The 22,973-nt window shown below is 43.0% G+C and overlaps 2 protein-coding genes and 1 long non-coding RNA gene across 4 annotated transcripts; 1 reads left to right on the plus strand and 2 right to left on the minus strand.

The window, feature by feature from the left end:
- Positions 1–973: 973 nt before the first annotated feature.
- ccdc15 (coiled-coil domain containing 15) lies at positions 974–11,091 on the minus strand. The gene is made up of 10 exons (XM_029699967.1): positions 10,666–11,091; positions 10,428–10,577; positions 9,918–10,106; positions 9,111–9,227; positions 8,306–8,455; positions 7,815–7,934; positions 6,182–6,285; positions 4,073–4,267; positions 3,378–3,526; positions 974–1,980 (listed from the first exon to the last, which is right to left on the minus strand). The coding sequence occupies exons 1-10, from the start codon at positions 10,846–10,848 to the stop codon at positions 1,796–1,798; spliced, it is 1,542 nt and encodes a 513-aa protein (XP_029555827.1). The 5' UTR covers positions 10,849–11,091; the 3' UTR covers positions 974–1,795.
- Positions 11,092–11,145: 54 nt separating this feature from the next.
- Positions 11,146–16,411, plus strand: LOC115154094 (uncharacterized). Of its 2 annotated transcripts, none has more exons than XR_003867817.1 (3): positions 11,146–11,244; positions 13,140–13,425; positions 15,872–16,411. It is a non-coding gene; the product is annotated as an uncharacterized LOC115154094 (long non-coding RNA). The 2 variants fall into 2 exon arrangements; XR_003867816.1 differs by having other exon boundaries at positions 13,140–13,230.
- On the minus strand, positions 13,907–22,187 carry LOC115154093 (hepatocyte cell adhesion molecule). Its single transcript, XM_029699969.1, has 7 exons — positions 21,943–22,187; positions 17,620–17,964; positions 16,753–17,034; positions 15,939–16,032; positions 15,478–15,572; positions 15,296–15,366; positions 13,907–15,034 (listed from the first exon to the last, which is right to left on the minus strand). Exons 1-7 carry the CDS (start codon positions 22,028–22,030, stop codon positions 14,690–14,692), a joined length of 1,320 nt encoding a protein of 439 aa, XP_029555829.1. The 5' UTR covers positions 22,031–22,187; the 3' UTR covers positions 13,907–14,689.
- Between the last annotated feature and the right edge of the window lie 786 nt (positions 22,188–22,973).

Consider the following 22,973-nt stretch of genomic DNA (forward strand, 5'->3'; position numbering starts at 1 on the left):
TTGATCATCCTTGAGATGTTTCTACAACTTGGAGTCAAACTGTGGTAAATTCAATTGATTGGACATGGTTTGGAAAGGCTCACACCTGTCTATGTAAGGTCCCACAGTTGACAGTGCATGTCAGAGCAAAAACCAAGCCATGAGGTCGAAGGAATTGTCCGTATAGCTCCGAGACAGGACTGTGTCGAGGCACAGATCTGGGGAAGGGTACAAAACATTTGTGCAGCATTGAAGGTCCCCAAGAACACAGAGGCCTCCATCATTCTTAAATGGATGAAGTTTGGTACTACCAACTCTTCCTAGAGCTGGCAACCTGCCCAAACTGAGCAATCGGGGGAGAACGGATTTGGTCAGGGAGGTGACCAAGAACCCGATGGTTACTCACTCTGACAGAGCTTCAGAGTCCCTCTGTGGAGATGGGAGAACCTTCCAGAAGGGCAACCATCTCTGCAGCACTCCACCAATCAGACCTTTATGGTAGAGTTGCCAGACTGAAGTCACTCCTCAGTAAAAGGCATGACAGCCCGCTTGGAGTTTGCCAAAAGGCACCTAAAGGACTCTCAGACTATGAGAAACAAGATTGAAGGAAAGATGAATGGAGCAATGTACAGAGAGATCCTTGATGAAAACCTGCTCCAGAGCGCTCAGGACCTCAGACTGGGGCAAAGGTTCACCTGCAAACAGGACAATGACCCTAAGCACACAGCCAAGACAACGCAGGAGTGACTTCTGAAAAAGTCTCTGAATGTCCTTGAGTGGCCCAGACAGAACCCGGATTTGAACCCGATCGAACATCTCTGGAGAGACCTGAAAATAGCTGTGAAGCGAAGCTCCCCATCCAACCTGACTGAGCTTGAGAAGATCTGTAGAGAAGAATGGGAGAAACTCCCCAAATACAGGTGTGTCAAGCTTGTCACTCGAGGCTGTAATCGCTGCAAAACAAAGTACTGAGTAATGGGTCTGAATACTTATGTAAATGTAATATTTCCATAAAAAATGTTATTGCAAAAGAAATCTACCTTTTTTGCTTTGTAACGTAACAAAAAGTAAGGCCTTAATGTAACAAAATTTGAAAAAAGTCAAGGGGTCTGAATACTTCTCAAATGCACTGTATCCTACAAGTTTAGCTTCTAATTTTTTCATTAATAAACATGAGCATTTATCATATATCATACATTCATTCAGTTTTGGTGAACACTAAAAAATAAATACATCTTACCGTAATAGGAAACCGTAACAAATCACCCAAACAATGCAATGAGTAACACATTAATAATACATTGATATAAAACATTTTAAAAGAATCATAGGTCTGTTGCCTAGGACAAGAATCACTCTTTCCCCATTTTATAGGAAATGAAACCAGCTGCCATTTTCATCCCCCACTTTTCCATAGGAATGGAATAATATATACTGTCATAGGAAGGATTAGGACACTACCAGTGATTATGCCCACTGCTGCATCCAAAATATATTATAGGACTAACAAACACCACTGAAGCATCATCCCGAGGTTCAAAAGATAAAATGTCAGGTTTTAAATCAGCAATTTTTCAGCAATTAAGCATAGCGTAAAACCAAGTGTACATCTTTAACATAACTAAAGACAGATAATTAAAATAAAACCATACAAAACAAAGGACATCACGTTTCAAGGAATTACAACTGATAAGTATTCGAGAGTGAGACGGCAAGGTTTGATTTAAAATCAATAGCATGACAAAACGACATGTCCTTTCATGGTACCGTTTAAAGGTCATTATTGATTTTTTTTTTAAAAACAGAGGGCTGAAATTCAAATGTCCTCTTTTTTTTTGTTCCTTTGCAAGGTGGCTAACTTCCTGTGAGCTGTGGTTTCCTTCCTGGGTGAAAGGGCGTGCATGGAGGCAATCCGGCGAGCCGAGGCTCGCTGGTGAGTGGAGTGGCTCCTGTCCTTCAGATCACAGCTCAACAGAGCAGACCGCAGAGCCTGGACATAGGCTGGATGAAAGACAAACACAATCATTAACACATCCATCCCATTCATAACACATCATTCTGAACCTTTGGGTCATGTTCATCAGGAACCAAACGTAAGAGAACTGACTGAAAAATGGACTAGCCCAATAAGAAACCCTAATTATCATTTTGGTATTTGGTATTTTATTAGGATCCCCATTAGCTCTTGCAAAAGCAGCAGCTACTCTTCCTGGGGTCCACACAAAACATGAAACATAATACAGAATGACAAAATACAGAACATCATTAGACAAGAACAGAACTACATACATTTTTTAAAAGGCACACGTAAAAACTCTTGGTCAAATAGGGGAGAGGCGTTGTGCCACGAGATGTTGCTTTATCTGATTTTTTAAACCAGGTTTGCTGTTTATTTGAGCAATATGAGATGGAAGGAAGTTCCATGCAATAAGGCCTCTATATAATACTGTGCGTTTTCTTGAATTTGTTCTGGATTTGGGGACTATGAAAAGACCCCTGGTGGCATGTCTGGTGGGATAAGTGTGTGTGTCAGAGCTGTGTGTAAGTTGACTATGTAAACAACTTGGGATTTTCAACACATTGTTTCTTATAAAAAGAAGAAGTGATGCAGTCAGTCTCTCCTCAACTCTTAGTCAAGAGAGATTGGCATGCATAGTATTTATATCAGCTCTCTGATTATAATTAAAGAGCAAAATGTGCCGCTCTGTTCTGGGCCAGCTGCAGCTTAACTAGGTCTTTCCTTGCAGCACTGGATCACACGACTGGACAATAATCAGACCCCTGGTTAGAGCCTGCAGAACTTGCTTTTTGGAGTGTGGTGTCAACAAAGCAGAGCATCTCTTTATTATGCCTAGACCTCTCCCCATCTTTGCAACCAGTGAATCTACATGTTTTGACCATGACCATTTACAATCTTGTTACAAAGCTTTGTACATTTTTTATTATATTGCGTGCCCTAATGAACATGACCCAGGTAGACTAGAATAGGGAAAATAGGAAATAATCAAAATAATGGAAGAATCAAAATAGGGAAGAATCAAAAACGGGGAAAATATGGAAGGAATTTGATATGTTGAATGAACAGGAGGTAATTATATTGGGTAACTGATAAACGTCAGTAGCTTCATGTTGAGGGACCTTGACAGAGTTGCGTTAATTACTCCTCGAGGCATGTTACTACCAGAAACTAAAAAGTGAACATTCCTAACATTGATGTTAGGAACCACTGAATAATTGATGAAAATATTATATGGGAAATGATACATCCTCTATATCGTAAACATACATCAAGGGTGCAAGTCACCCATCTTGGCATGCAGCAGGTCAAATAAATACCATACTGTTCTTTTGGAGGTAGCCTATTGGCTTGTGGTTGAGACATTTGGTACCGTTTGTACCTTTAGGGTTGTTGTAGAAGACACAGTTGTTTGCGCAGGTGTCAGGATGGGAGTCCCAGAAACTGTCTCCGCAGCAACAGAGAGGAGGGAGCTCTGTATTCTCCAGAACTATCCTCTCCTTCATCTGAGCTCTCAGAGCCTCGATGTACCTACCACAAGACACAAAACAATGTGTATTGTTCCATTTTCTGTCAAAGTACCCAACGTGTCACACAATAACACAGGCTGGGACACAGGGCCTTATTCTCTAGTTGACCAGCACAAACATATTTAGGGCCAGTTTCCTGGACCAAGATTATTCCAGGACTAAAAAGTACTTTCAAAGGAGATTAATCATTCAGCATGCTTTCCAGTCTAGGAGTGGGGTCAGGAGAAGGTTAGAATGTAGATGTGTTATCTAAAGTATAAAAACATTGGTTGCCATGATTATCACGAGCAAACATCAGAATTTAATTTTTTACACTGGTATTTTCTAGAAAGAATAAGGTCTTTCATATTTCCCAATGTGACTTTTGGAGGAGTAGAGCACATGATGTGTTGCTCAAGGACAAAACAATTATATATATATATATATATATATATATATATTGGCAGAAGATTGACCATTCTATGTCAGATACTGTACAATTATCAAAAACCTTCTGGGCTGTATCTAAGTCCATTTAATTTCAGATTGTATTGATTAATAAAGTTACCTTGTGGCTTCTTTATCTTTCTTTGCTCTCTCTTTCTTCTCTAACACCTCTGCCCTCTCCTCTTCCTCAAGCCTCAGTCGCTCCAGAATTAGAAATTTCCTCTCAGCCATTTCCAGTCTATCCTCCTCGAGCTGCCGCAGTCTCTCCAACTTCCTCTCCTCATCCAACCTCTTCTGTTCCTTTTCTGCTTTTATCCTACAGTTGAAAAGGAAATTCAGACAAAACTACATTAAAATGTGTTCTTATTTTGCAATGGGATGTAATGCCACTGTCTGCATTGTTAAGAACAACACATTTTATCCATTACATTGAAGAGACCATGTTGAAGGAGTATGAATGTTTATAAAGTACCAGTCAAAAGTTTGGACACACCTACTCATTCAAGGGTTTTTTATTTTTTTTACCGTTTTCTACATTGTATAATAATAGTGAAGACATCAAAACTATGAAATAACACATATGGAATCATGTAGTAAACAAATCAAAATATATTTTATATTTGAGATTCTTCAAAGTAGCCACCCTTTGTCTTGAGAGCTTTGCACACTCTTGGCATTCTCTCAACCAGCGTCATGGAGGTAGTCACCTGGAATGCATTTCAATTAACAGGTGTGCGTTGTTGAAAGTTAATACGTTTGAGCCAATCAATTGTGTTGTGACAAGGTAGGGTTGGTATACAAAAGACCAAGTCCATATTATGGCAAGAACAGCTTAAATAAGCAAAGAGAAACGACAGTCCATCATTACTTTAAGACATGAAGGTCAGTCAATGTAGACAATTTCAAGAACTTTGCAAGTTTCTTCAAGTGCATTCGCAAAAACCATCAAGTGCTATGATGAAACTGGCTCTCATGAGCACCGCCACAGGAAAGGAAGACCCAGAGTTACCTTTGCTGCAGAGGACAAGTTCATTAGAGTTACAAGCCTTAGAAAATGCAGCCCAAATAAATGCTTCAGAGTTCACGTAACAGACACATCTCAACATCAACTGTTCAGAGACTGCATGAATCAGGCCTTCGTGGACGAATTGCTGCAAAGAAACCCCTACTAAAGGACACCAAAAGAAGAAGAGACTTGATTGGGCCAAGAAACACGAGCAATGGACATTAGACCGGTGGAAATCTGTCCTTTGGTCTGATGAGTCCAAATCTGAGATTTTTGGTTCCAACTGCCGTGTCTTTGTGAGACACAGAGCAGGTGAATGGATGATCTCCGCATGTGTGGTTTCCACTGTGAAGCATGGAGGAGGAGGTGTGATGGTGCTTTGCCGGTGACACTGTCAGTGGTTTATTTAGAATTCAAGCCACACTTAACCATCATGGCTACCACAGCATTTTGCAGCGATACGCCATCCCATCTGGTTTGCGCTTAGTGGGACTATCAATTGTTTTTCAACAGGACAATGACCCAACACACCTCCATGCTGTGTAAGGGCTATTTGACCAAGAAGGAGAGTGATGGAGTGCTGCAGCATATGACCTGGCCTCCACAATCACCTGACCACAACCCAATTGAGATGATTTGGGCTGCAGGGTGAAGGAAAAGCAGCAAAGAAATGCTCAGCATATGTGCTCACTATATGTCGGAACTCCATGAAGACTGTTGGAAAAGGATTCCAGGTGAAGCTGGTTGAGAGAATGCCAAGCGTGTGCAAAGATGTTATCAAGGCAAAGGGTGGCAACTTTGAAGAATATAAAATATATTTGATTTGTTTAACACTTTTTTGGTTACTACACGACTCCATATGTGTTATTTCATAGTTTTGAGGTCTTCACTATTATTCTACAATGTAGAAAATAGTAAAAAAAAAAAAAAAACCCTTGAATGAGTAGGTGTGTCCAAACTTTTGACTGGTACAGAATGAATCAGGGTTGGGTTACATTCCATTTAAATTAGTCAATTCAACAAGAACACAAATTCAAATGAGAAAAACTAGGGAAATTTAGAATTTCAGTTTAATATCTCAATTGACTGCATTGAAATGAGATGTACCCCAACCCTGATATGAATGCAAATGTGACAGCACAGTTTACTAATAGTGAAATTTTTTGAAAATCAGTATATCCAGAGGGGGAACTACATTTGTTTATTGTGGTTGTGCCGAGTCACCTTCCGATTCTCCTCAGGTGCTTCCTATGTCTCTGATGCTCCTTCACTTGTTCTCTCTCAATGTCCATGAATAGGCGTCGGTACATCAGAAACTGAGACTGACCCTACAAACAAACATTGTTAGAGTTAAGGTAAAGTTGTTTTATGGTGTCAAGGGGTATATTTCTTTATAAAATGTGCATATGGAGAAAAATAATGTTCCAGCACATTAATGCGATTAAAGCCGAGACCAAAGTTTAAAGCAAATTCACTACATGACCAAAAGTATGCTCGTCGAACATCTCATTCTAAAATCATATGGAGCTGGTCCCCCCTTTGCTGCTATAACAGCCTCCACTCTTCTGGGAAGGCTTTCCACTAGATGTTGGAATATTGCTGCGGGGACCTGCTTCCATTCAGCCACAAGAGCAATAGTGAGGTCGGGCACTGATGATGGGTGAATAGGTCTGACTTGCAGTCGGCGTTCCAATTCATCCCAAAGGTCAGGGCTCTGTGCAGGCCAGTCAAGTTCTTCTACACCGATCTCGACAAACCATTTCTGTATGGACCTCGCTTTGTGCACGGGGGCATTGTCATGCTGAAACAGGGAAGGGCCTTCCCCAAACTGTTGCCCCAAAAATGGAAGCACAGAATCGTCTAGAATGTCATTGTGTGCTGTAGCGTTAAGATTCCCCTTCTCTGGAACTAAAGGGGTCTAGCCTGAACTATGAAAAACAACCCGACCAATATTCCTCACCCACCAAACTTTACAGTTGACACTATGCATTCGGGCAGGTAGCGTTCTCCTGGAATTCACCAAACCCAGATTCGTCCGTCGGACTGCCAGATGGTGAAGCGTGATTCGATTCATCACTCCAAAGAACGCATTTCCACTGCTCCAGAGTCCAATGGCGGAGTGATTTACACCACTCCAGCTGACGCTTGGCATTGTGCATGGTGATCTTAGGCTTGAGTGCGGCTCCTCAGCCATGGAAACCCATTTCATGAAGCTCCCAACGAACAGTTCTTGTGTTGACGTTGCTTCCAGGGTTAGTTTGGAACGTGTTAGTGGGTGTTTCAACCGAGGACAGACCATGTTTACGTGCTACGTGCTTCAGCACTCGGCGGTTCTGTAAGCTTGTGTGGCCTACCATTTCGTGGCTGAGCCGTTGTTGCTCCAAGACGCTTCCACCTCACAATAACAGCACTTACAGTTGACCGGGCAGCTTCAGGGCTGACTTGTTGGAAAGGTGGTATCCAAACAACAGCCAATGTTTGTCTATGGAGATTGCATGGCGGTGTGCTCGATTTTATACACCTGTCAGCAAGGGGGTGTGGCTGAAATAGCTGAATACATTCATTTGAAGTGGTGTCCACATACTGTTGGCCATGTAGTGTATTTTACTAAATGCTAACTAGCTGAAAGTGTCTTGAAAATATGTGGTACTTTTTGGGCTGAAAATACACTGGGCCACCGTGCTGCATGAATCATTATGTGTCATACAGTGTTAGTTGATCTCTAAAGGGGGGATTTGGTGGAGGGCTGTGTGTAAATATGGTCAGTGATAAAGTTTATTTAATAGCCGTCTAAGGCCAGGGTGTATATTCATAAACACTAAAACCCTATAATGTAGTTCTAACTGGCCTTAATCACCTGTCTCTTCAGTTCCTCCTGGTCTTCTTGGGGCCACAGCACTTGAGTAGCTCTATGGTCACTACTAAACTCATTACCATGACCTTCAGGATAAGGCTCACTAAAGAGCCTCTGACAGACCTGCAATAAACACAGGTATGAAAGATTGATTATTAGCTGTCACAATAGATGTGTTTTGGCCTTAAAGCAGTCTTTTTCATAAAAGTCAGGTGACTCCTGGACAAAAGCACCCAAAGAATAATTTACAGAACTTAGTAAGAGTTGAGCACCTTTCGTTGTGCATTATGTAAGATTAAACCTTTAGGGTAGTTTAGTTGGAGTTAGAAAGGTAACTATATAGATTGATAAACAAACAATTTGCTATAGCCTGACTAAAGGAATGTTAGGATAAGCATGTGAGTCACAGGACTATTGACTGTGTGGGGTTTGGGGAAATGGGAGTGTTTGGAAATTGGAGAAGTATCAAAAAGAGAACACTTGTGGTGACAGACCGGATTGTTGTCAAAGGTGACAGTCTTGATCCTGTGACCCTCGTGAGGATCAAAGTTCTGAAGAGGGAAGTCATGTTGCCCAATCAAAGGAATATCTTCCTCCTCCTCTTCATGACCCTCTTCTTCTCTTGTCACCCGATATACAGGTTTCTGTTTTGAGTTAGAAAGCACAATAATTCCTTGTACTAAAATGTTGACAAATTTTACAGAAAAGACAGTATTCCTGCAATTGAGAGTTCCAAATGATAAAGTTATAGCCAAAGAAACAGAATGAAATTTTATTTTTATTTTACCAGGTAAGTTGACTGAGAACACATTCTCATTTGCAGCAAAGACTTGGGGAATAGTTACAGGGGAGAGGGGGGATGAATGAGCCAATTGGAAGCTGGGGACGATTAGGTAGCCATGATGGTACAGTATGGAGACAGATTGGGAATTTAGCCAGGACACCGGGGTTAACACCCTTACGATAAGTGCCATGGGATCTTTAGTGACCACAGAGGGCAAAGTCCCCAATCACTGCCCTGGGGCATTGGGATATATATATTTTTTTAGACCAGAGGAAAGAGTCCCTCATACTAGCCCTCCAATACCACTTCCAGAAGCATCTGGTCTCCCATCCAGGGACAGACCAGGACAAACCCTGCTTAGCTTCAGTGGCAAGCCAGCAGTGGGATGCAGGGTAGTATGCTGCTGGCCAAATCTATAAGAGGTAGAATAAATTAATTCTAATTCTATGGTTATCTGACATTTTTGTAAAAATTGACTTTGGTCTGTTAGAAAGGGGCAGTATAAACAAACTCACATCTCTGATAGGAGACACCTTCCATATTCCCCCAGGGAGCTCTGACATCACTTCTCCATCACGGACCGTCTGACAGGCTGCCAGTCTGTGTCTGACCTGCCTCATGACTTTGCTGAGCTGAAATACCAGAACCAACCCATATGATTACCTATTTTATCTATAGCGCTAACGACAGAAGTAATGGCAATGTCACTGACTTAATATGAGCAGAATGGCTTCAACATCTGTTTAAATAATCCGTTGGCATTATTGAGGATAAACAGGTAGGTAGCCTAGGTTTATATGGCAGCGTTTACACAGGCACCCCAATTCTGATCTTTTGCCCAATTATAGGCAAAGGATCTAATTGGTCAAAAGACCAATTAGTGGCAAAAAGATCAGAATTGGGATGCCTGTGTAAATGCAGCCTTTGTTGCAGAGATCAATGATGGACATAGGTTGTGTTTACACAGGCTTCCCAATTCTAATCTTTTGCCCCAAAGATCTGATCTGATTGGTCAAAAGGCCGGTGTAAACGCAGCTATAGACACACGTTAGATATAGATGCGAATCAATAACAATATCACTCAGTGCTTGTGTGGCTTCATTCAATGTTTTTTTTAACAGATTATTATTTTTTTTTTAAATGAATACTACTTGCTTTTCCTTTACTGTAACAAGCACAGATTTTGCAAGGCTACTGGTATTTAGAAGTTTTTTTCCCTTGCAATGATCGAGATATGTGGTCGTTTTTCTTACTTCCATTTAATGCATAGAATAGAAGATGCTCTGGAGAAGATGTCAATCATCACAGATAAATTTAGCCACCTGATGCGTTTGCTGATCTGTCCTGTTTTCTCTGTCGCTGCTCTCATGGTCCTGTGCTCGAACCCAGCGGGAGTTGGGGCTGCAGATGGCTAGCTCTCTCTGTGGGGAGTAGGGGAACAGATTCTTCCTGGGGGTCAATCTCTGCGCTGCATCGCTGGACTGCTGGAACACTCTCCCCTCCTGCTCTGCCTGTAAAGACAAACAACGCAGGCTTTAAACTGGCTAATATGCTGTCATTAAATGAGGAGTTTGAGGACTCTGCATGGCATACCCAAGTTTGTGTCACTAGCCTGTGACATTCTTGATAGAGGTGGTGCTCATTTACCCATAGTCCATGTCATTTACATATGCAGTTGCTAGCTACAATACTTGGAAACCAAGATAACTGTATTGTTTCCATTTGTATTGCTTTGTTGTTTTTATAATGATGTTGGCCTACTAACTGTCTTCCATCATGAACAGCAATTGTAATACAATATGTTAATTATCCACATTATATAGCCTAGTCACCATCTCGCATGACTTCTGAAGCTGCCACTTCTTGCGGATTTGAGCCTGTTGTGCCACGCGGCGGCGCACTTCTCCCTGAAAACGGCGAAGACTCTCCTCTTTCTCCCGTTGAATCTCCATCTGTAGCTCCTCAGTTAGCAGGGCACGAACCTGACTCATACGAAAGAATAAGTCAACAGGTAAATATGCTAACTAGCTACCTGTTCAAGTACAATAACTGATGTACGGCTACACTTACATTTGGATGCTCATCCTGGCAGTCTTGTCCACTCTCCACCCAGGCGCCCACAGGTGCAACTGCCTGATTCCTCTCGGCCAATACATTATTTCGATGACAATGTTTGCTTTGAGCATGTACTGTTATCCCACTAATTGAAACTTTGGTTGTGCCCTTTACTTTAGGATTGATAATAGAGGGCATGTTGCTAGCTATCTAGGCAACGTTTGCTAACTTCTGAGTTAACGTTAGCTAGCTACTTCTTCAACCAACCTAATACGTTTCACGATGTGCAACAGCTTTGGAATTAGTATTAATTGTCTGGAAAGCTATACATTATTTGTTAGTATCTGTGAACATAACCTTTCTTAAATGCTAAAGTGTTTGGCTTCTCAACTGCCACAGTAGACGCTTCTTGTTGTTGGTGACGTAATAACAGTGCGACCACTTTTGGTCCGCCCACTTCATTTATTTGGGTTTCTTCTGGATTAGAGAGATCTGAATGGTCGTACCAGGTGTCCATCAAAATGTAGTTTGACTCAAACATGCGCAGTCTAGCCTGCTCAAAACCTCATACTCAGAAGCACCCTAGGCATGAAAGTGAGTTGATTAAAATTATATTTAGGCTGTTAGAATCTGTTGAACAGATGTATTCAACCTCTCCCTGTCTATTCCCTGCCCTCCACGATTAAAAGAGGTGCAATTATTTGATACGTGGTAATAAAGCAGCAAAATAGTGGTGGACAACATATTGCCGTTACGACTAAAGGCCAGGCTTTTGATTAGGTTATAAACCATTGACAAAGCTTGAACACACACATCGCTGACCTTGTGCTCGTCTGCACTGCTGGGTCCACGGCTCGAGTCGACCTTCTCACCTGCTGTCGCAGCTGCCTATGTGTGTGAAGACACTTTTCCCGAGAGAGCGGGAATGTAAGCAGTGCATGTGCCAGTACCCAAGGCCCAGCTTTTGGTGTACCTGTCGTGACCATAGACGGTCTGCTCTGCGCAACAGTCTTAAGCTGTGTTACTCTCTCTGCACTGGTCAGATACTAATACATTACATAAACTAATTTCCATCTATGGAAATAGGCCGTTTGATTTAGGCCCACTGAAAAGTCCAAGCACACAGTGACATAGTTTTCGAGTGAGAAAACATAGTAACAACACGTTAACACGTAACAACAGGCATGTAATAATCTTTCCCTGTTCTGTGGACAAATTTTGTAATGTCTTTACTCTCCAATGTATACATTTTATGTCCATTAAAATAACATCAAATTGATCAGAAATACAGCGTAGACATTGTTAATGTTGTAAATGACTATTGTAGCTGGAAACGGCACATTTTTTATGGAATATCTACATAGGCGTAAAGAGACCCGTTATCTGCAACCATCACTCCTGTGTTCCAATGGCACGTTGTGTTAGCTAATCCAAGTTTATTGTTTTAAAAGGTTTATTGATCATTAGAAAACCCTTTTGCAATTATGTTAGCACAGCTGAAAACTGTTGTTCTGATTAAAGAACCAATAAAACTGGCCTTCTTTAGACTAGTTGAGTATCGAGCATCAGCATTTGTGGGTTCGATTACAGGCTCAAAATGGCCAGAAACAAAGAACTTTCTTCTGAAACTCGTCAGTCTATTCTTGTTCTGAGAAATGAAGGCTATTCCATGCGAGAAATAGCCAAGAAACTGAAGATCTTGTACAACGCTGTGTACTACTCCCTTCACAGAACAGTGCAAACTGGCCCTAACCAGAATAGAAAGATGAGTGGGAGGCCCTGATGCACAACTGAGCAAGAGGACAAGTACATTAGTGTGTCTAGTTTGAGAAATAGACGCCTCACAAGTCCTCAACTGGCAGCTTCATTAAATAGTACCCGGAAAACACCAGTCTCAACGTCAACAGTGAAGAGCCGACTGGGATGCTGGCCTTCTAGGCAGAGTTGCAAAGAAAAAGCCATATCTCAGACTGACCAATAAAAATAAAATAATAAGATGGGCAAAAGAACACAGACATGGATTAGCTAACACAACGTGCCACTGGAACACAGGGGTGATGGATGCTGATAATGGGCCTCTGTACACCTATGTAGATATTCCTTTAAAAAGCCGTTTCCAGCTACAATAGTCATTTACAACATTAACAATGTCTACACTGTAATTGTGATCAATTTGATGTTATTTTAATGGACAAAACAAGTTGCTTTTCTTTCAAAAACAAGGACATTTCTAAGTGACCCCAAACTTTTGAACGGTAGTGTAGATGTTGGGATAGGCAGAATAATCACTTTCTTTCTTCTCCATGACTCAACTACACAGCTGTAGTGGTCACTGAACAGGCGTACTATTGTCCTATGACTGTGAATCAGCAAACAAATTATCTGTGTGTGTGTGAGAACAGAATGAGGAGCATTTGACAAAAAGGAACCAATTACATAAAGCTTGTACTGTACGTTGTTGAAAGTATGTCCCCTCTGTTTTATTGCAGGGCACAAACATTCTCTGTGGAGAGAGATGAAGAGATTGCATTGATGTCGACAACGATGGGTGCAGCCTACCACTGTCTGAAGAAGTCCCACGTAAGCTAATGTTAAGGAAGTCACACTGCTTGCTTAGCGAGTACCGTTTCCTCCTGATTCCGCTCATACCAAGGCTCGAACCCAGGCCCTCTGCCTTGCTAACACCCCTGACCACCCTCCATTAGCATCTTACCCTGTTGCGCCACCTAAAAGCTAGCTATTCGGCAGCACAAGTGGAGACATTTTGGCTGAAGAGTGAGTATCACACATCGCCATCTGCTACATTCACCCCCCAAACCCACTCCACAGCGACCCCATCATTGAGCTGAGCCCAACTGATGATCCGGAACACGGCACCATTGTAAAAGACATCACGCTGCTTGTTTAGCGGGTACAGCTTCCTCCTGATTCACTCATACCGAGGCTCGAACCCAGGACCTCTGCCTCACTATCACACGTAACCGCCCTCTCAAAGGGTCTTATATAGTCACACCACTGAAAAAGTAGCTATTCAGCAGCGCAAGTGGAGGCACTTCAGGCTAAGGAGTGAGTTTCACAGATTGCCATCTGCTACACTAACTTATTTTTCCAATTAATTTCTGCATAGATAAATGGCAAAAATGCATGCTCACCTGAAGATGCAAACTGACAATATTGAGGATAAAGTGTTTGAAACATTCAAACATTCACTAAAGTTTAACTTTGAGTGAGACAAATGTATAAATGACAACCAATATTTCCTCCTCATCACGTCTTTAATGAACATCTCTGCTGATATGTACAATGTATCCTTTGATTTTCTTAATAATTCTATGAATCTATACAAAGGAAAAACATTGAATGATTATTCAGCTATGATACCCAATAACAAAGAAAATGATTAATTAAATTACAAACATCCACACAATACAAAATGTACCAATATATGGATAAATGGGTATCTTTAAAGAGAGGTTTTATACATTTGATCAGGTCTTAAGAATAGGACATAATAGAATTGAAGAAAAAACAATAGGCTAACTAACGTGTCATAGCTTAAAACCTAAACCTGACCCATACAGTTGTGGAGGATGACAGTGTATTGACAAACCTATTGAGATGATTAAGTGCTGTGTTGGGTTCTGAGACAAACATTATTGCACTATAACGTCATATAAAATCTATTTACATATATACATACAGTCACCATGTAAACATGTCTCTCTACAGCACCAAGGCATGGAGGGGGGAAGAGCATGTTGACCAGGGGTAGACAACAGGAGACACACTGTGGCAGCTTTTTCTCTGGCCCAGCTTCACCACACCAGTGCCATATTCATTAGGGCACTCAAAATAACTTTTTGCAAAGAAAAAAGAAAATGAATGTTTCTTATTGGAAAATTCCAGTTAGTCCATCCCTGTTTCAGGCCATTTTGTTCCCTTTGGTGACTAATGAATACGATCCTTTTTCAACTAGTCACGGTTTTCAATTTAGACCAGATGTCTTATTGCTGGGCTGAAACATAAGTCTGCACACACTTCATCCCTCCAGGACTTGTAGAGTGGTACCTTTGCTCTCCAGTGTGGGGGCGGGCTCTTCCAACTGACTGGCAGGCAGTATGCCCACTGGGGCGCGGAACATGCACCCAAAGCTTCGAGTGCAGGGTGGGGAGGGGGTGGAAGACTTGCCCTGCACCTTGTTGTGATGCGAAGGGGGGGAGCTGATCGGGGTGCGGGGGTACCTGCGAGAGGAGTGGGCGGGGGGTTCAGGGGAGCGTGAGGAGGGAGACAGGGAGCTGCTGTAGCCGGGGGGGCTGCTGGGTGGTTCAGAGGAGAGGCCAAGGCCCATGTTGCCGGGTGAGTCATGGTCGCCCTGAGGGAAATCCTACAACGAGGGAAACCAAGTCAATACTCAGACACACACAATGCTCTGAACAGGTTCCAAACAATACATACTGGCTGTATTTTTTTCTACATTGAGATATTGTAGTCATCTTAACACCTGAATGAGGGTTGAGAAATAAAAACCTACAAGTCCCCACAGTGTCTCTGGGCTTTTTATTGATTTATTAAATTCAAATGTATTATTAGCTATGTTTTGAGTCAGATACTGATGACAGCTTTTTTGTTATTTAAAAAGAGGTACCTCTTTGAGGATGTAGAGTGCCACTGGATTCTTGCGTTCATGTTCAGTCATCATTTTTGGTACAACGTCAACTGTACAGGATGAAACATTCATTGGATGAAGACCTTTGGTGTAGCACAACAATTTATAATTCTTATGAATAAATAGGAAATATAAATACAAGTAATTATTAGGTTCCTTACCTGCATGATTGATTGGGGAATAATCAGGGTGTTCTATTAAATGCCTTGGCAGTCCTGCCAAACCTCTGGGCTTCATTTGCTGTTTCTGCCGCTCTCTGCACAATAAACATACAATATACTGTATGTGAGAATCAACTGTGTGCTTAAATTATACAGTATAAAACTGTTCAAAACAACATTGTTCATGTCAAATTTAGCATTTTGTCTATTTAACACTACAGTATATCAGTACAATTATTGTACTATAAAATAGTAATTATTATTTTAATACAAATTTGACTAAATTGTATAATTCAATAATTATTATCAAGTTAACTGGATTTCATTAATGAACTTGACTATCAATATGCTTCTGCCATGTTACTAATCTTCTTGCTGTATTCCCAACCCATAGGACCATGAACAGACCGAAGCATCCAGAAACATGTAGAGAGTGAGACAAAAGTGTGTTTGGTTCTTACTTCTTGGACGGCCCCCAGCAGGCGCACACCGTAACCAAGGTGATAAGGAGGAAAATACCCCCGGTGGAGAGAATGATGTAGAGGGAACTCCTCCCTGTTGGGGGAGGGTCAGGAGGGTAGCAGGGTCATAGGCTTTGTCCCAAATGGCACCCTTTTCCATATTTAGTGTTCACTTTTGACCAGGGCCACCGAGGCTCTGTTCAAAAGTAGTGCACTATATAGAGAATAGGGTGCTATTTGGGACGCATCCACATAGGAAAACAAACAGCACAGTAGAACTACTTAACAATATGTTCAAGCAGAATTACAGCATGTACTTCCTCCCCCGTCCTCCTACGCATACACTCATGTCTCTGTGATGTAGTCATGTACTGGATGTATGGCCAGTGATCAACTTCCCTCCCACTCATTATCTTTTTGCTGCTGGTACATTAGGCTACAGTTAGTAAAATAAAAACGATCTATTGCTTGCATTTGCCTTTTTTTCACCCCTTCTCTCACATACAAGGACTTGCTTTTCAGTGAAGTATTTGTTGTGCGCCCTAGGCTTGAACCAGTGACAAGTAGGACTATAAGGGAAAAGCACTCTGAGGTGACATTATGAAAATTATTTCAATTGATTTAGTGAGTACTTTCTAAAGTTGCCTATATCATGGGTTAAATAGCCAGAGATTATTACAGGAGTTATCCAGCCTCATCCCTCAATTTTATAGCAAAGCATGTGGCAACGTTGCCATTTGACCTAAAACCGGATTAAAGATTGTGACTTTGAATTGCCACTGGTTCAAGCCTATAGTGCCACTGTGTAGCCTACTGTAGACAGTGAGTTTGATGGGCAGGCTCTTCATGCTCCCAATAGGGTTCTCCACCGCGCATCCGTAGATGTCATCATCCACCATCAGCACCCGCACAATGGTCAAGAGCTTCTGGTCAGGTGACAGCTGCAGACGCGTCTCATTGGTCAACAGTTTCCCTCCTTTCTGCCAGCTGTACTTGGCATTGGTTCCGTTGTCATGGGAGCAGTTGAGGGTGAAGTGCTCGCTGAGCTCCAGTACTGAGGACACCTCCATGTGGACGTAAGGTCTGGATATGGGCTCTATGGAGAATAATTATAGTAGTCAGACACGTCAAGACATGTCTCTTCCTTCTGGGTCAAAGGTTATACTGATATGATGGGTTAAGAAATTTGCTCAGGTGTACATTAACAACTTCTCAGGTGACCCTCATTGCAACAATGACTTTACAAGAACAACATGTTTTGGACCATTGTCCCCTGCACTTTCTTTGACAATTCATCCGATGTTACAGTCATACAAATGTGTGAGAAATACTGTATAAACAAAAAGGAAAAAAATCTTTTGGTTTTATCACAGACAATCCCAGCAGTTCCTACAAGCAGGTCATGTCATAAAGGACAAGTAAACTTATACTAAAATATGCATCAACCATCTCAATTGCCTTGTGGATCGAGTGCCTTCCCTGAGATTGGAAGGTTGGGGGGTCAAGTCATACCAAAGACTCTAAAAATTGAACCCAATGTATCTCTGCATTACGGAGATGGATTGGGGGATAAGACCCTGTGATAGACTAGTATCCTGTCCAAGGGGTTTACTTGTACATCAAGCTGCCTCGCGCTACAGAATCAGGAGATAGGCTCTTGCTTACACTATGGACCACATACCATCCACAGTCAGGTCGATACTCCCCTCTCCGGTGAAAGTATCATCCGTGATGGAGATCTCCACTTCATAGGTGCCCTCATCAGAGAGTTTGAGGTTGTGGAGTAGGAGGGTGCCATTCTCAAACACCAGGATGCGGTCCCGGTACTCGGGCCTCAGGTTCCCAATGATCTCGGTGCCGATGGACTGGACCACGGTGACGGGCTTGTCGTCCCTCTTCAGCTGCCACTTGATGACTGGCGCGTCGGGGCTGGAGCTGCTGTAGCGAACAGAGAGGAGTGCCTCCCCGCCCAACGTGCCCCGGATCAGAGAGCCAGGGCTGGTGATGTTGACCCCCTTGACACTTCCTGGACCCAGAGGAGATGGAACAGAGTCTATTTATTCAGGTTATACTGTATATTTAGCAGATTTCTATTCTATACACGTCTCAGTTCATACGAATGGAACGTGTTCCACCACTTACACGCATGTGTGACATGGATAAACTGATACATGCATTACATTGCAATGGGGTACAGGTGTATCCTATCTGCAATGCCATTTCAGCTTGCTACAAGTGTCTTTTAAATAGGCCTAGTGTAACAGTGTTGCTTCCATCCCTTTTCTCGCCCTAACCTGGGCTCGAACCAGGGACCCTCTGTCACCTCACAGATTGAAATGATAGCCATTTCATATCCAACAAACAAGCTTTACCCAGATCGTGTACCCAAGGACACTTGGCCCACTTCCCTCAGAGGTTGGTGGCGCCTTAATTGGGGAAGACTGGCTCGTTGTAATGGCTGGAGTGGAATTACTGGAATGGTATCAAATACATCAAACACATGGTTTCCAAGTGTTTGATTGTCACGCCCTGGCCATAGAGAGGGTTTTCTTCTCTATTTTGGTTAGGCCAGGGTGTGACTAGGGTGGGCGTTCTATGTTCCTTTTTCTATGTTTTTGTATTTCTTTGTTTTGGGCCAAGTATGGTTCCTAATCAGAGGCAGCTGTCTATCGTTATCTCTGATTAGGAATCATACTTAGGCAGCCTTTTCCCACCTGTGCTTTGTGGGATCTTGTGTTTGTGTAGCTGCCTGTGAGCAGCCCAGAATGTCACGCTTCGTTTTCATCTGTATTGTTTTGGTGAGTTTCATATTTATTAAACATGTGGGACTCTAAGTATGCTGTGCCTTGGTCTACTCCTTTAGACGATCGTGACAGAAGATCCCACCAAAGAAGGACCAAGCAGCGTGCCCAGGAGGAGCAAGGATCCTGGGCCAGGGAGAGAAAGGACTGGACATGGGAGGACATCCTGGACGGCAAGGGATCCTACACTTGGGAAGAGATTCTGGTCGGAAGGGATCGCCTCCCATGGGAACAGGTAGAGGCACTCAGAAGAGCGGAGGCAGCAGGAGAAAAGGACCAACGGTATGAGGGAACACGGCTGGCAAGGAAGCCCGGGGCGGGGCACACGGGGAGTGTGGCAGAGTCAGGTTGGAGACCTGAGCCAGCTCCCCGTGCTTACCGGAAGCAGCGTGGTACTGGTCAGGCACCGTGTTATGCTGTGAAGCGCACGGTGTCTCCAGTGCGCGCTCATAGCCCGGTGCGCTATAGGCCAGCCCCCCGCAAGTGCCATGCTAGAGTGGGCATCGAGCCAGGACGGGTTGTGCAGGCCGTGCGCTCCAGACCTCCAGTGAGTCTCCAGGACCCGGTCTATCCTGTGCCTGCTCCCAGAGCCAGGCCTCCTGCAAGTCTCCCCAGCCTGGTGAGTCCTGTGCCTGCGCCCAGAGCCAGGCCTACGGAAAGTCCCGCCTGTCCGGAGCTGCCAGATTCGCCCGCCTGTCCGGAGCTGCCAGAGTCGCCCGCCTGTCCTGGGTCAGCGGCGAGGGTCCCCACTCCAGAGGCGCCACCTAAGTGGGCCAAGCCGAAGGTGGAGCGGGGTCCACGTCTTGCACCAGAGCCGCCGCCGTAAGGAAGGCCCACCCAGACCCTCCCCTTTAGAGTCAGGTTTTGCGTCCGGAGTCCGCACCTTTGGGGGGGGTACTGGTTTTGTTCTCTATTTTGGTTAGGCCAGGGTGTGACTAGGGTGGGTGTTCTATGTTCCTTTTTCTATGTTTTTGTATTTCTTTGTTTTGGGCCGAGTATGGTTCCTAATCAGAGGCAGCTGTCCATTGTTGTCTCTGATTAGGAATCATACTTAGGCAGCCTTTTCCCACCTGTGCTTTGTGGGATCTTGTGTTTGTGTAGCTGCCTGTGAGCAGCCCAGAACGTCACTCTTCGTTTTCATCTGTATTGTTTTGGTGAGTTTCATATTTATTAAACATGTGGAACGCTAAGTACGCTGCGCCTTGGTCTACTCCTTTAGACGATTGTGACATTGATGCAATTCCATTCGGTCTATTCCAGACAGTATTATGAGTCGTCCTCCCCTCAGCAGCCTTCTGTGGACCTTTCCAATTCCATTACACTGTGAAGGTTAGTATTCAGAAAAATATTGGACTGTCCACAATCTCTACACCACCAATACCACCATCCCAGTCGTGTCTAAACCGTCCTTGATTAAGTGACATGCTTCTATTCAAGCATTTGTGGCTAGAAGGCATGACATTGTTAACAGGTCATTGTCTGGGTTATGCTAAGATTTCTCTTAGCCCCTTAGCTAGTTCAATAAGTTCACTACAAGGCATATCTCAAACCGTTTAACTTATGGCCAACAGATTTTGCAGAAATTCTTTCAGAGTTGATTGACCAGAGGTTTCTTTTTGATGGCCTACAGTATGTGATCAGAGCGGGCTTATAGTGAGAGCCAATGGACTCTAACTAGCTCTGCTGGCTGTTGTTGTGGGCGGCAGGCTGCTGATGACTTGACTGTAGGCACCGGGCCCCCTCCTCCGCCGGGGCAGAGTGTGCTGCATGGAGCCTGCGTGGCAGCACTGCATCGCCGTGGTAACGGCTTGCAGTCCTCTTGGATGGCTGTGATGAGCTGACAAAAGGGGGGATTGTTTGGACCAATTTCCTTCCTGGCAGCCCATGAAAAGAGGCCTCAGAGCAACACAAGCTCCCCGATTGGCTGAGCCCGAAGACAGAGGGCCCCAGTGATTCTGCTGATGACAACACAACCGCAATGACATGACACAATCGCACCTCTAAAAGTACCAAGTATCATGTTTCTATGTTTGAGTCTGCACACCTTTTTGCTATATCTCATATACAATTAGAATTATATATGTACAAAATGATCAATTCGTCGTATAGCTTTCCATTTATGTATCTAGGTCACACCTCAATAGCCTGAGCTCAGGTCCTTCTCCAACCTCATACCAACCAACATCTGTCTTCTAACCATGATCCTCTCATCTTGGAGAATCCTCTGATTGTGCCATTCTCACAGAGCAGTTTGGTTCAATGACATCACCGTGAATACTGGTGGAGGGCTTTGGCTAACCTGCTGAACCAACCGGAAGACATCTGAGTAGCATAGGTTCCACATGGGCTCTACAGAGATCAATTACCATTGATATGAACTAAACAGCTTTTTGTACAGAACGAACACCTATACTCTCTAAAGTCTAAACCCTATTTGCCGGTTTCCCAAACCCAGATTAAGCAGTCCTGGACTAAAAACCGTTCTCAATGTACTTTCAATGTCCATTGAAAGTACATTTTACTCCAGGATTGAATCTGGGTCCCATTGTGACTGCTTTCTGCCAAATAATATATCTTCATCAATCTATTTTTAAATCCACAGAGTATGTATAGTTTTATGAGTGTCATCAGAGTTTCATTTTCTTTCTAGTAATTGAGCAATAGTAATAAAAATACATACTGTGTGGCATTGTGCAGTCAGTTTGAATGTTTTAAATAAAGTTTTTTTCAGAATATAAGCACAGAATATAGTACACAACAAGGAAATGTTTATTTGCTTGTTTGACGTGGAAATTGTGTTTTATATAATTGTTTTTGTAATTTATATGGTACCTATGCATATATGCTAATCAAATTAATTCAATAAATATTCTGAGACATTTAAATTCATAATAGGGGTCTTATTAGGGGCTGTTGAATGATTGACAGTCATCTTTTTTTATTGAATAGATGAATTTACATGAACAAATTTACAAGCAAAAGTAGGCATAATTTAGTAGGACAAGAAAAACACAAAAATGTATGTGTCCAACTTATCAGCCAAACAAATACGTCAGTCAGAAAACATGCATAAACCAACTTACACTTGCCCACTCCACTCTAAATACTTCCTACCCACATTGTCTTAGCCTTGCAAGTGAACACTACACATTCCTTTAAGTCAGCACAGATGTGTTTTCCAAAAACGGGAAAGTTTCCCTTACCTGACTGAGGTGAGACAAGAAGACACCAGAGCAGCAAAAGTTGAGGAGCGGCTATGGCTTTGGAGAGATCCTCCCTCTCTGCCTTCATCTTGGGTCTAACGCTCTGTTTCTCTCCCAGACAATTAGCATGATTTGTCCACTCTGGGCACGTCCCCCGAGAGAGCACACAGACATTCCTCCAAGGCAGGGCTCCACTAGGACTGGGTGCACTGCACAACAAAGCAACACAACAGCAGTGTGTGTGTGTGTGTGTGTGTGTGTGTGTGTGTGTGTGTGTGTGTGTGTGTGTGTGTGTGTGTGTGTGTGTGTGTGTGTGTGTGTGTGTGTGTGTGTGTGTGTGTGTGTGTGTGTGTGTGTGTGTGTGTGTGTTTAGTAGAACAATTGTACCAAAAATAAAGCACACATCTTGTTAATTTTCTGCACAATTCTGGATTTGTAGTTAGACTACTTTTAAAACGTGCATAGTAAGCTTCTAAGCATGAGTGAAATTCCAAGTGCAGCAATGAATACATGAATGTCCCTTTAGAACGTCACTTAAGCTTATTCAAATACACTTCTGGAATGGAAATGGCCAAAATGAGCTGACAATGCCATGGCAAGACCTAGGCTATTCAGGTTTTACGCTGGCCACTGAACGCTTATACTTTGCCTCAGTCTGAAGCCACTTGTTGTTCCTCTGTTCTCAGTATTAGGGGCATAGAGAGGAGGGCCCTTCTCTAATGGTCCTGCTGAGTAAGGTCTGCATCTTAAGTGGCATCCTTTCCCCTATAGTGCTATTTGGGCCTTGGTAAAAAGTAGTGCACTATAAAGGGAATAGGGTTAGGGCTGTGGCAGTCATGAAGTTTTGTCAGCCTGTGATTGTCAAGAAGATAACTGCCTGTCTCACTGTAATTGACCGTTAATTAGCACAAACACATTTAGCATCTCCTGGCTTCCACGCATAGCCTACAAGCCACTGATGCAGACCTTTGGAACATCTACATTTAAAAAAAAGTCTATTAAATGAATTTAATATGTCCTACACCATCACA

This window comes from Salmo trutta, chromosome 19 (genome assembly GCF_901001165.1).
Source record: "Salmo trutta chromosome 19, fSalTru1.1, whole genome shotgun sequence".
NCBI lineage: Eukaryota > Metazoa > Chordata > Actinopteri > Salmoniformes > Salmonidae > Salmo > Salmo trutta.

Bases quoted from the DNA above. Each gene is read 5' to 3' on its own strand.
- ccdc15 (XM_029699967.1), bottom strand. From the start codon at position 10,848: ATGCCCTCTATTATCAATCCTAAAGTAAAGGGCACAACCAAAGTTTCA. The intron at 9,228-9,917 runs GTGGCTAAATTT...CTGGTATTTCAG, and splicing joins CAGATCAGCAAACGCATCAG to CTCAGCAAAGTCATGAGGCA. The intron at 4,268-6,181 runs GTGACTCGGCAC...TTTCAACTGTAG, and splicing joins CACCTGAGGAGAATCGGAAG to GATAAAAGCAGAAAAGGAAC.
- LOC115154093 (XM_029699969.1), bottom strand. From the start codon at position 22,030: ATGAAGGCAGAGAGGGAGGATCTCTCCAAAGCCATAGCCGCTCCTCAA. The intron at 16,033-16,752 runs GTAGGCTACACA...CTCCCCCAACAG, and splicing joins CATCAAACTCACTGTCTACA to GGAGGAGTTCCCTCTACATC. The intron at 15,573-15,938 runs GTAAGAACCAAA...TTTATTGTGCAG, and splicing joins TGCTGGGGGCCGTCCAAGAA to AGAGCGGCAGAAACAGCAAA.